Source organism: Siniperca chuatsi, linkage group LG14 (assembly GCF_020085105.1).
Source record: "Siniperca chuatsi isolate FFG_IHB_CAS linkage group LG14, ASM2008510v1, whole genome shotgun sequence".
NCBI lineage: Eukaryota > Metazoa > Chordata > Actinopteri > Centrarchiformes > Sinipercidae > Siniperca > Siniperca chuatsi.
In genome coordinates, this window is record NC_058055.1 from 6,071,406 (window position 1) to 6,085,343 (window position 13,938).

General features: G+C 41.3%; 1 protein-coding gene across 2 annotated transcripts in view; it reads right to left on the bottom strand.

Annotated features, from left to right (window-relative positions):
* The window catches only part of cltca (clathrin, heavy chain a (Hc)), a 37,858-nt gene that overhangs the window by 8,801 nt on the left and 15,119 nt on the right, over positions 1-13,938 (bottom strand). For both annotated transcript variants that reach the window (XM_044222279.1, XM_044222278.1), the window contains 15 exons: positions 11,272-11,540; positions 10,883-11,044; positions 10,657-10,770; positions 9,869-10,042; positions 6,721-6,918; positions 6,373-6,573; positions 5,692-5,844; positions 5,223-5,345; positions 4,174-4,311; positions 3,910-4,074; positions 3,581-3,761; positions 2,790-2,953; positions 1,374-1,499; positions 1,126-1,268; positions 36-270 (listed from right to left, as the gene is read on the bottom strand). In XM_044222279.1, coding sequence (XP_044078214.1) covers positions 36-270; positions 1,126-1,268; positions 1,374-1,499; positions 2,790-2,953; positions 3,581-3,761; positions 3,910-4,074; positions 4,174-4,311; positions 5,223-5,345; positions 5,692-5,844; positions 6,373-6,573; positions 6,721-6,918; positions 9,869-10,042; positions 10,657-10,770; positions 10,883-11,044; positions 11,272-11,540 — 2,546 coding nt within the window. The remainder of the gene's footprint in view (positions 1-35; positions 271-1,125; positions 1,269-1,373; positions 1,500-2,789; positions 2,954-3,580; positions 3,762-3,909; positions 4,075-4,173; positions 4,312-5,222; positions 5,346-5,691; positions 5,845-6,372; positions 6,574-6,720; positions 6,919-9,868; positions 10,043-10,656; positions 10,771-10,882; positions 11,045-11,271; positions 11,541-13,938) is intronic.

Here is a 13,938-nt window from a genome sequence, read left to right on the forward strand (position 1 = left end):
TACACAGGCAGGCAAGTGCAAAAAATCATCCTCACATTGATCAACTCCTGGTCACACTGTCCTCTCTCGTAGGCCACACAGGCCAGGTGGGGGTCTCTCTTCTCGCAGTACTTTCCCACCACACGGCTGTCATAGTACGGGTTTTCCCTCAGGAAGCGTTCGGGGTTGTTGTTGCTGTCAATGTAGATCTTGGCCAGGGCATTATGTGTAGCGGGCTCCTCACAGCCTTCGTGGATACGAGACTCCAGCCAGGGCAGCAGCAGCTTCAGTCTGCATAAGAAAAGGGATGTCAGGACTCTCTCTGACTGCTCACACAACATCTCAGATGGGGATGAAGCACAATTCAAATCCTACTTGGAACACTGGCTGGACAAGGTTCTCCATGTGGTGATCTGTTGTAGGCTCGTTATGTTGAATAAGTCACAGATTCCTCTTTAGATTGCTGTGATTTACTAACAATTTTATTTTAAAAACAGTGTCATAACCTGTTACTCCCCAATAACATGACTTGATTTACACTACTCACTACCACTGTATCAATACAACTACCTGCAAAACTGACCACTGTGTCTTCCCTTACTTTTAAAAATCTATATAAGGTAGTTACAGTTAAGTGATCAATAATGCCTATATTCCTGCTAAATGTTTATTTTGGTAGATGAAAAATAAAGTAATGGAAATACATTGACGAACAATAATACTTTTTTAATTTGATCATAATTACTGAGACAGAAAGCAGACCATTTATGAGGAGAATAATTAACAATCTGATTACTAATATTGCTAGAAAATAGCAATCACACAAGTTGTTGTTAGAGAAAGTAATAATAAGCAACACTGTTACTATCAAAGCATTAATAACCCTAAATTTCTAAGTCAAATAGGTGACAGAAAATAGGTCATGGAAAAGGTCATCCAAATGTCAGATACTCATAATCTTATGAGGCAAATATCAGCCATCTGGTCTGCCAGACAATGCTGCAACTACTGGCTGGCACAACATTTTCTCTCCATATAATTAACCTTTCGAATTGTAGTAAAAATGTAACCATGAGTGGGAAAAAAAAATTACTTAAACTTTTAAATTGTAATGTTCAGAGACATGTAGGTGGAATAGTGCAGCACCTGTTCCTCTTTTCCACCTCAGCTACAAGTTCATCAGTAGAGAACTGTCCCCTGACAACCAGGATCAGGCTCTTGATGACATCCTCTGAGCAGTCCACATCCAAGAGACCACCAACCACAACAGGCAGACGGCTAGGATTCACCTAAGACACAAATTTTAACAATAAATCTCATTTGCATATTTCTGTAATACAAGGATGTAGTATAGTCGTCATGACGCATTTGAACGCTTCTCCATTGAGCCTTACCTTCTGAACATAGATCTCAATGTACTTCTGCAGGTTGTTGCGGTACAGGTAGAGGACCAGGTCGTGGACAAAGTCAAAACGGTCACAGACGATGATGAGTGGTAGCTGGTCAGTGAGTTTGGCTTCCTGTCCGTCACACAAAAAAAGGGAAAGAGGCCACGTTCAGTAAGCACAACACAACCAACAAAACACCTCTATACAAGCCACAAAACATCAACCAACCCTGATGCAACAGGGTTGATTTTGTTACCACTGTACTTAGAACGTTATATCATATATTAATATATTTTACTGCTGGCACAACTCTATTGTTGATGGCTGGTGTACTGTGTACACTGGAAAGACATTTATCAGAGTCGCTGAAAATGAATTAAAAGATAGAATTTTCCAGCTACATCAACCTTCCTTAGGTGATCAGAAATTACACATTTAATACAATATCATGGGGGGAAAAAATGTAAAGGTTTGTCACTACAACAAATGGACGTCACATTGCAAAATTAGTGTTTCACAGTAGAGTCACGGAACAAGGCCTCTAAATATTCTAAATTAACTGGCAGAGAGATGCCAGTTGTCAGGTAAACACTAAAAGCGCTGACCACTAGTCCTCTGCACCACAAAGCACTGGTGTGCTGACACACTGCTGCCATCCACACTCGTACAGGATTAACAAACTGGGATTGTGTACCTCGTCGATCATCCAAGAACATGCTGCACTGACAAGAGGCTCCTATTACAGGACTATACACAAACACCTTTAATGTCTTCAAATATGGAGTACAGGAACCCAACTTGTTCACCATTAACTGCAATAACACACAAAACATCCAATGAATGACTAGGACTACGTAAAGCTCTGAGAGCACTGGTTGCATCCCAGTGTGTATGGGATGTATGGATTGTAGTGTATAAGCATATACGTCTCCATACAAATCCCAGTTTCAATCCTGTGCATAAAGTTAAGGGGCAAAAAAGCAAAAAAAAAAAAAAGAAAAAGAAGGGAGAAGTCCTGTACTGTGGGGAAGGATAGATTTACCTGATATATGTCCTGCCATTCCAAAGAAAAAAGAGGAAAAGCACAAAAGATAATTGACTGCCTTCAGGATGGTTGTTCTAAACATTTGTAACCAATACAGGCAGATTCCTGGGGATTTGCTAGTGATAGTAATCATTTTCTAATCTATAGGAAGGGGTCAAGATGCAACACTTTGCAACACTAGAAAGTGCTGCCTTATGACCTGAAAAACTGTTCAGTCAAGATTTAATAATGAAAAAAAGCAACAGAGTAGATAAGGAACAGAAAGATAGTGTATAAGGGAGAGAGAGTGACTTCAGTAAAAGAAAGGACCAGGTAAAGGAAATAAAGAGCTGTTAAATGTCAGTGTTTGATCACTCCAGCTGTCCCTGCGGCTTTACCTTGAGGAAGTTCTTGACGCGCTCAGGGTCATAGCAGTTGCTCTCTCTACAGATTCTCTCCACCTCTTTGATCTGGCCCGTCTTGCAGGCGGCCTGGATGTATTTGAAGTGAACTTCAGGGTCCTGACTGAAGTTCACAATAGAGCCCAGGAAGTAGAACAGACCTGAGAGACACAGACAGTCATTTATATTAAGCTTCAAAAGACATGCACGTCTACAGCTCCACCTATCTAATGACAGCATTATGGATCCAGTAATACATCGTGAAAAGATATAACTGACTAATGTAGCTCCATGACTGCAGTTTTTCTTTTCCCCAATTAGTTTACTTTTACTTACAACCTTTATGCTGCATTAATCCAGTAACAGGAGAGGAGCTGAACTAATTCACCTCCAGGCCATTCTGCACAATCTATTGATTGTCCTGCCTCTGCTCTGGCCTACTTGTCTAATTGATAGTTAGGGGACATATGTATAAGTACATGGGCGAGAGGGAATGGCTGCATAAATAAAAGTGAAGGACAAGTCAAATACCACTCTAAGCCTGGATACAGGAATATTTAGGGAAATTGCCCTATTGTACAAAACATAATACACATTTAAGGATTGTATTGGCTACTTTGCAATACTTTGTGTCTCTGACTGTACTGGGTCTTATGAGCAAGCTTGTCATCGGTGTCTATGAACTTCAAAAATACCAACATTTGTATTGTCTAGATTACAGTGTTTCACTAAAAAAAGATTCAAATATCAAATGAAGCAGCATGCCAGCATAAAGTTTGGGATCTCACCTTCAAAGCTCTTAAAGGATTCAAAGAGCTCGGTGAGAGCCTGTGTGGTGAGCTGTTCATGGTACTTGGAAGCCACCTGGACACTGATCTGCAGGTTCTGGCGGATGTTGGCCGACAGCATAGCCCTGAGGCACTCCAGAGAGTCCTCCACTGACAGGGAGCCAAAGAAGTTCACCAGCCACTGGAGGTGGAGGAGGCAATGTTAGTTTAAGTCGTATCTACCATGGAGTTAATGAAAGATTCCACAATAAGCAATGGTTTCTTTGACAAGAAAGAAAAATACCCTCTAGTTTTAATTCATTTTCACTTAGTCGACAACTGAAGCCTACCTCTGGGTTGAGCAGGTGTGTGTGCACCACAGCGCGCTTAATGTCGTACAGGTCGGTGTAGTGCTCCAGTGCCCTTTGCAGGAGTCCAGCCTTCTCACACAGCTGGGCAATGTGGGCACGATCATAGTTGGTGAACATTTGGTTGCCCAGGATGGCATCAGCAACCTGCACCCATGACATGAAGCAATAAAAAAGTTAGGAGAAAAAAAAATGCATCCCTATTAATTGGATTCCTTTTAGTAAAGTAGGTGTAGATGTGTTCACCTGTGGAGCATGCATGAGGTTCATCTCCAGCAGGCGAGTCTGCAGTGGTCCTTCTGAGGGTCTGTTGTTCTTCAGAGCGTCTAGCAGGAATGAGGTGCACTGCTGGATCAGGTTGTACTCCATGAATACATCCACGATCTGGACAGACAGAGACACAGGTGAGAACCTAAACTCAAGAGAGGAACCATGCTTGTGTAAGTGCTAAAAGCCTGACAAGAATATTACTTGTCAAAACATTTCTGAACAAAATAAAAGTACTACTGCACTGTAGCTATTAGTACACAGCACCTCCCTCCAACATAAGCACAACACACCTGCCAGAGTCTCCCAAAGTTCTGCACCACTGACAGGATTAAAAACTTGAGAGATGCAAGAAGACCACATACTTCTTAAAAACAGCTTAAAGGCCACTTGCAATCAAAAGTTAAAGTTGACTGAATACCACACATTTCATCTCCCAAAGATTGAAGAAAGCCTCTGATGCAATGTGTTTTATTCCTAAAACTCTTGTGCTCTGCAAGTACAGCACTTTAGGCAACACAGAAAGCTGTGTCAGCAGTTGACATTTGCAGTGCAGAGTGTCTGCAGTGGCAGGAAGCAAAGGAAGAGGTGCATTTCCTTTATACTACAGGATAGCTGAGGTCCACAGATGTTGGCATATCATGTGACTCAGTCAAATACTTTCCAGTCCAATTTCAAGGAAAGTTTGGGGTTGACTTGTTAACTGCAGACCTGGGATGTAAGGTCACAATGCTTGTCTTAATTTTTAGTAAGTATAGTATATCATCCCAACCTCAAAGATTCAGCAGTACAACCCAATCCATCCTGTGCAGTTGATTTTTCAACTCTTACTAAATTCATCTTGGCCAGTTTCATTCAGAGAAAGACATAAATCTCTTCTTTAACAGAGACCTAGTCCACTATTTTATATGATGAAACAGCAGACAGCCAAAATATATATATTTTTTTTTATAATTTGGAAGTACTTCATTAGAAAAATCCATGTATTCCTGATGAATTACTGGAAATCCCTGCTCCATTCCTCTGACCTGTGTGATGTCAGCCAGTGGCTCTTCATCCTGGACCAGCATCTGGGCAAACTGCAGGCCTTGTTCTGGGTTGATGCGCATCACATTCCTGAGCAGAAAGATCCAGTCTGGAGTGTAGCCCACCTGGAACAAAATAAATAAATACATAAATAAATAAATAACCAAAAAAACAATACATCTACATTACAATCAAGTTTTTGGGCCATTGTTTAAATCCATTCATTTAAGTCCAACAAGAAATGCTCTTATGTTCATTAAACTTCATGGAGACACACATCTTCATTTAAGCATGAAACATTTTACATTTTTTGCAATATATTTTATTGAATCCCTTGAAGTAGGGAAGTCTTTCTGTTTTTAAATATATTTCATATGGTGTGCCTTCTCCTTTATTGGCCATGCATTTCATCATTCGGGAATTATCATATCTTTTAAGAGCTCAAATACCATCTCAGCCAGACAGACATACCTTCTTGGCGTACAGGACGATCTTGGGGAACTGACCAGTCTCCGCAAAGCACTGGATGACTTTGTTGGGCACGTTGGCCCTCAGGTAGACACTGAGAGCCAAGGTGGGATCCACTGCCTTCACCAGGTCACCCAGTTCCTCTGAACACTCCAACTGAAAAGTAGGACAAGTAACATCAGTACTGGAAGCAATAGAGGACATTTTTAAAACATACAGTGTTATTCTTGTCTAGTCCTTGGTGTGCTTTTTATAGTGGATCTGTATAGGTTACTTCAAAAAGGCAAAATACATAACAAAAGTACATACAGAACACACCTATGTAGCACCAAATTACAAAAGGAGAGCATACTGGCATATAGAAAATGAATAGCAAATATGGTAAATGTATGGATGACAAAACAAAACTTTACAATACAAGCTACACATATACATATGCTGAATACAAAATGAGTAAAAATTCAAATGTACATGATTTTATATCCCCTGTCCCAGATTCTCTTGTTTACTACAGAGGCAGCTTAGAACCACCCAAATGTACAGTTTCTAAGGAAACTTCCCAAATTCCTTACATAACAGATGTTCTCACATGATCCAAGATAATACGCGAGCCATGTAAACAAACAGTCAGCTCAGGAAGAGCCTCTTCCTGTGAGTGGAGGCTGAGATGGAGTCCTGCAATACCTTGTCTTCCTTCAGCCACTTCTCCAGAAGCTGCTTTCGTCCCTGCTGGAGGACAGGCCTGCAAAGCTCTAGGGACTCAAACTTGTTGAGCTGGCCCTGGTCCAACAGGATACCAAAGTACTGCAGCAAAGGGGAGGTCTGGCCTGGCTGAGTTGGTACACTCTGGAAGCGACGGATGGTGTCTGGGGTTCGCAGGATACCCTGAGAGGGGAAAGGAAAACGTGGAGATCTAAACAATTGATAGAAGGCAAAACAAGTGAGTAGAACATAATGCAATCCAATACAATAGCCCTGCAATACATACAACCCTGCGGATCTTGATTGACCCCATGCTAACAGGATGAGTACCTTTGGTGCATTAGCAGCAACCTTGGCAGCCTCAGAGTAGTTGCCAGCAGCAAACAGGTTGTTGAACTTGCGTGCAAAGAGCTCTTCAGCACCGGCGAGGTTGTTGCGGACAGCTAAGCGAAGAGCCAGATCTGGATTCTGCAGCACGTTAGTGATGTAGGGGATGATGTTTTCCTCTTCCACACACACTGACAGTACCTGTGTTACAGGGAAAAATAGAATGTTGCAGAACAGTACACAGTACACTAAGTCAATCTGCAGTAAGGCATGTAGCTGCTCACTCCATTAACACCATACGAGCCACCTTATTTTTGTAAACATTTCACTTCATGTGCTTCTATCATATATGAAGCCTAAAGTCAAATGAAGTCAAATGCACTGCCCCCTAACCCCCACCCCCACAATGTTTAGCAAGGCTTGGAATTAAAGTTAGACCAATAAATCAACCAAGCCGATATAGAGTGCAATCTTGAGTGGATTTGATGGATGGTCTCTTATTTTAACTCATGTTAGATACATCTAGACGACACTGGTATAAATCAACACATTCCTTATTCAGTAAGCAAGCTCAGCTGAATATGACTGTGAGCAATAGCATTAAACGCTGTCTGGCCTTGGGTTGTGGCTGCTGAATGCAAATGTATTATTAGTGGGTCAGTGTAACGCATGGCCTTTGTGAGCAGTCTGGCAACAGAGAGAGAAAGGAGAATGAGTCCAATGAAAAGAGCAGGATGGAGGAAAAGGGGGGGGTGTGAAGGAGAAAGACAGCCAGTGTTGGCCCCTCTACAAACAAGCCCAGCAGGTCAGTGCCCCAGCTTTTAACACGGGTGACTAGACCTCATTCTTCCTGCCACTAAAGGAGAGTCACTTACTCACTATAATGTGGGTGGACTAATTGGAGGTAGTTGAAATAAAAAAATGGACAGAAGGAGCACAAATAGGTCCCTTAGTGGAGATTCTGTGTTCTACTCAGTATGTAGGTATGGTCATGGAGGAGGATACAGCATCCAAAAAAGTTTAAGGCTAATATTAAAGTCAGGAACAAACAGAAACAAGTGAATGAAAAAAATCCTCTGGACAAGTGAGCCAATACTTAAAATGAAAAGATAGAGTGCTGTCGACATATTTAGCAATACTCTTCAGTTAATTTGAAGTCCGATAGAAAAAAAAAAAAAGAGCTAAACTTGCCAGAACAACTGTTCTCAACAAGAGAGCAGCAAGCATCAGATGACACGTGAGCTGTCGTATCAAGTGATACACTGGCCCAGATATATACACACACACACACACTCACACACAGAATAGTAAAACCGCAGGGCAGACATCACAGGTCTCTGCCATGCTGATGACGTGGAAGATAAGGGGGAGGTTGTGAGTGGATGAGAGGACCAGCACTAAGAGGATTGAGGGCACCAGGCTGTGCCTCCCACTTCACATCATGTGCTGGGCCCTTTTCTCCCCTCTTGCTCTGTCGCATTCTCTCACTCCTTTCCCTCCTCTGTCCCTCTCTGGTTTGTGTGCGGCAGTTCTGCGCTGCAGCTATCATCACTGCATGCAACTAGGGCTGCCGCGAGCAGTCGACGTAATTGATGACGTTGACGCTGAAAAGGCGTCAATATTTTTAACCGATGCGTGGTTTTCATTGTTTTTCATCAATATCACTAAGTAATTGCTGCGTCGTGACGACAGCGCGGCGGTGCGGGCGTGTTTATTTGTGCTTTAGAATATAACCACTGTGAAACAATCAGAAAATAACGTTATATTTCTTAACCATATTACCTTATTCAATCGATAGGTCGCTCGACCACAGCTGTCTGTCTCTCTCTCTCTCAAACAAATGAACACAAACCAAACGACCCTTCGTGGTATTGCTTTTTTTCAGCATAGACTGCAAGCCAGACACAGACATCGAAGCTGGGTACACGAAATAAATCAGGCGAGGACACAACTGGGAGGCTACCATAGTTTGGTCCATGTTTTACTGACCGTGGAGCCGTTTGACTGGTCTGATCGCCGGATTGGCCACCACAGCATGACGTTGGGTTTTGATTCTGAAACCATTGTGTTGTCTATTCATTAGTAACGAGAGCTTTTTAATATATTTTGTCCTTGTGGCTGTTTAATACACTTATAAAGCCATAAAGTCGTCTGCCTGCTACCTTACCAATTCCAATGAACAAGTGTTTGAGAAAATGTTTAGGTTGGAATCTGGGCTTATTTTATGCTGATTGACGGTGCCAGTGTGTGTGTTTATTTTTATCATGCTGGAGTTGCCAGGTGAAACTTACAGTTTTGCACTTTAATATATGTTTCCATTTTGTTTTGTGCTGCATTATACGATGACATACAGTTTGTCAGTAAAATAAAAATCCCTTCCGAGTTTCCAGTCATCTGGTTAGCATTACTTTACGCAAGATCTTGTGTTGCTTGTTGACCAAAGACAGCAGTGGATTTAAAAGAAATTTATGGGAAATGCATTTGCAGTAATGTATTACTTTGTATCAGGTTACCAATATTGTTGGTAACCATCCCACTGAGGGGCCAAGACAGTGGCCTATTATCTCTCAGATCACTGCTTCTGTGTACGCGTTTGTGTGCATGTGATGTGTGTACACACACATACGCACTTCACTGCCCCGCCATACAGCGAGATCCGTCACTGCCTCAGATCAGCTTTCCTCTCATCACTTAATTATTCATGTGGTGTGTGGCCTGGCTGGAACATTATCCATCAGCTGGCTGGATCCAGTTCTCCTCTCTGGTTCAGCTTTACAAAAGCAGTAAGACACAACCCTCTCTTCTTTCTGTGTGAAACACTACACCTTGGATTATTTATAATGCCTCCTGGCAAAGTCTGAGCTTGCCTGATGACGACAGACAAACAAAGAGTTGTTGTTATTACCCCATGCATCAACTGATGTTAATGTTGTGCTCATTTACATTCATTAACCTGTGTCAGATTTGCTGGACACCTGATTGCTGATGACATAAGGAGTAAATAATAAAAAAAGTGGTTCTGTTGTGGCTGTGTGATAGATGTTAGGAATAATATTTGGTTACTTTGACATTAACAAGTCTGAGCAGCCATGCTAAACATAACATTTAATTTCTTTGAGCACTTAGGACGAGCACTGGTTGACATTCTTACCTGTCCCTTCCTGTTGACCCCGATGATGCCTGACGTGGCCTCATGTGGAGCGGTGACAAAGATGGTCTCTCCGCTGATGCGGTTCATGTAGATGCAGGTGCCTGTCTCCAAGTCATATAAGTGAATGTAGCCATATTTGGTAATAAGGAAAACCACATCTTGCTTGGAGCTTATCTGTCAAAAAACAAAGAAGAAATACGTCTGTAAATCTGATTATGGTGAAAAACTGACCTCACATAAGCATATATAGACTATTTTGCTTTATAAGCCTGATTGATTTCACTTTGTCTGAGCAAGGGCTGTCACTTTTTATATGAAATTCGAACTTTCCTTTGAATGTAGGGAAAAATAAATATTTTAACTGTAATGAAATGTTTGAATTCAAAATTTACAGTCTATAAATGCAACAGACCATTTGAAGTAGTTTGCGTGTCCAGCAGAGGGCATTCTTAAAATTCACTATCAGCTTGACCTGTTGCATGCCATATTGACCTTTCAGTAAACTAAGCTAATAAATGAAAATGGAGAAGGACACTAGTGAGCAAAGCCGTGCTGATTGGACAATCACAGACACCAAAGCATCTGTAAAGCAGCGTGTGGAAGTATTTTGAGTTCTACACCATAGATGGCGAAAATACAGACAAAGACATGGCTATTTGCTGATTTTATATGAAAAAGCAGCTGCCTTCACAACAACAACAACAAATCTGAGGACTCAGCTGACTTTTTAAAAAAAGTGACAGCCCTAGTCTGAGCCAGGTGGTCAATTATGGAAGTGTGCTCCACACCTGCATGGCCACAGGAAAGTCGTTCTGGGCTTCTGGGGGGAAGAACACATCCACTGCTTTCTTTGGAAATGGCTGGTTGCCAGTTGGTGGGGTCCCCACTTCAATGATGTGCAACTGCGTCAAACAGAAAAAACATAAGTGAGAAACAGACTCAGGGAGGTTTTGCTACAAGAATGCCAATGACATTAAAATCTTTGTTCCCTATTATATTATTAGCATCAGTCACCTTCCCTCCAGCCTGGCCTCTGACAGCAAAGCAGAACAAAGTTGACTCCTCTGTATTCCCCTCCATCTTGAACTGGGCAAAGCTGGCAGCATGGCCTTCGATGGGCTGAGAAACCTTTCTGTCAACAGAGTAGAGCTGCATGGCTCCCACCACCCGATTTTGCTGAAAAAGGCAAAACAACACACATAAATATGTATTAAACAAACTGACTGGCTAACCAATGCTAAAGGTAAAGCTACTGTGTATCTATGGTTACCTATGAATGTTGTAAACAGGCTATCTACTGTATATTCTCTGTGATGTGAAGACATGGGTCAGATGTTACAGTTCTACACCACTGAAGTAAACATGTTTGGTGGTTAACTAAGAAGATGTGAGCAGCAAATTACCTGGGCTGAGATGCCGATGAGCAGGAGCCATTTCTGCTTGGCATCAGTGCGGTAGTTGATGATCTGGCAGCCTGCCAGGCTGGAATGGCGGTCAAAGACTTTCACAGGCTGTGAGTCACCCTCCATGCTCCAGTGGTAGACGGCATTGTCAGTCACAAGTGCAACTGTGTTAAGGGAGATCCACTTCCAGAAGGTAACATCATCTGTCATGGTGTGCGCCTTCATCTTGCTCTTCATCTCAATGTTGAAGATCTGAAGGGTTTTGGCGGCTATAGGTGGGGAGAAAGGGGGCAGGAACCAGGCCCCAGAAGAATGTTATAGTTTCTATCAATAGTGTGTCCACACATACATTCATAGGAAAAGAAACACCAAATTTCAATAGAAAAGGAAGCTTCAAATTTGAAATATTGGTAGTCATGGCACAGACTTCATCAAGCAACGACGCCATGATTGATAGAAAGGGGATGCCATACATGCTGTAGTCGGAAATTGTGTCATATCTGAAGTGTAGTGAGACAACTGGCATAGAAAGAATGGGAAAAAAGAGAATTAAATTTCGGCCTCCTGAAAGGCAACACAAGGTGTCATTGTGTCAATTATGTGCACTTCAAGCTCTCTTGGTACATTATGAATTGGCAGGCCAATAAGAACACATAACTGCAGAATTAACTAATGCCAGATGCATGTAGAATTTTAAGTAAATGAATAGGATAACAGTAAGGAGGGAAGTTATTTTCAATGTGCATTAACTTAACAAAACAATCTAGTGAGCAAAAATAAGAGACAAAAAGGTTACAGGTGCTCCTTGCGGCCTGTGAGATGACTGAATACATGCATACCTCTTTCTTAGGACAATAGTAAGAGTAAAGACTAATAAACAGTATTTAACTTAACTGACCGCAGCTCTTGAAAGATGTTTAATAAATGTACTCAGTATATGTCATGTATTGTTATGTCCGACTACGTGGCTCACCCCATCAAATGAACAGCCTTCATCAAGAGAAACAAAGCAGAGGGTGGAAGCAAGAAATAAACAACTCACAAAAAAGGCAAACACATCTGCATTTGAGTCAAATATATAACGGTGGAATACGACAAATACGAAACAGATACGTGGACGCACAATTGGGGGGGAAGGGCACATTTTAAGCAATTAAGACACTTTTAGATAAGAGTCGCAGGAAAGGTTTCCAATAATGATTGATTGTCTATAATTGAAGTTAAATATATTTTGTGATGTACTGATAACAGATCAGAAACTCACTGTTCAAAAAAGGTTCACTCACCTGCATTTTTTGTTTATTAGTTAGGGTTAATTTAGTGAGCTAAAGCTGTATTAAGAAGCAGTGTGACTTCCTTGTTTGCTCATTATTCAATACTCATCAACAATGTGAGAAAAAGCAAAGACCAATGCGTTAGCACAACCGTCAAGATCAATCTGCCATCACTAAGCCATGTGATCAGGGTACAAAAGGCGGTGTGGTGAATGGACCACTTGCAGCAGCAGCCAAATTTCAAAGAGCAAGCAAAGGGATTTTTAATTGAATTATGATCAGCTGTTGGAGGTGTGTGCGCATTGTGTCTATGGTTACATGAAAAGGTTAAGGCTCGATACTGTGTCACATGACAAGCTCGGCTGAGAAGCATCATTATGGAAGACTGAGCAGGGAAGACAGTGGGGGTAGAAAAAGGGAGGAAGGGTCTACGCTGACCCTACACTAGGAAAAGACATGGACTACAACTTGAGCCAACATGGATCTGGTGCTCTCCATACACTGTTGAACTACTGTAACTGTTCCTTTTCACATAGTCATAACATATCCTCCGTACTCACACATCTTGTGTGCTGTGGCTGATGAGGAATGTGAGTTGCTGAAATGTTACTGCATTTATAGGACTCATTATTTTCAGGTTTTATTAAAAAGAATAACGCTCAATTGCATTTTCTTCCCATTTATTCTCTCGTTTTTCTTTTGCGGGAAGCATTTTCTGAGCTGTCCTAATCACAAGAGGCCTTCATTTAGAGCAAACTATGGTGATCAGTATCTTCTTCTTTGCAGCATTAAGACAATAACTTTTGTATAAATGTGAAAATATTATAAGGGTGAAAGTCGCTTTAAACCATTCTGCTTCTTTTAAAAAAATGAAAACAAAGAGCCTTATGTGATGCTGTGTAACATTTAACCAAGCAGCGTAATGAGAGATACGACTATTTTGAGAACGCTCACTCCTGCTCATGTCGGTATGTCACATGTTTATCAGCAATGAGCTAGAACTCTATAAAAGCTCCGGCACACAATTTATAACTGTACATTGTCCTCTAGGGGGGACAGTCAGCAAAGAAAGGTTGTTTAACTAATATTAACAAATAAATGTGAAGGGAAGTTTTACACAAATACACACTGCCACACCTGCAAAGTTCTTTTACCATCAACACCACAGCATTAACACAACAAAAGGACATTCTAGCAGTTATTACCTCCCTATTCCTCATTGTAAAACATTAACACTAACTGATGTTCACTAGGTATGGTTACCTGAAATCAATACATTTGAGCCTGGTTAGTAGTTTACACTATTATACAAGTAAAATGAGCTGGGGTAAATAATTTGTCAATGCCATAGGGATCACGTTAATTGATTAAAATAATATACAAATTTTACAAG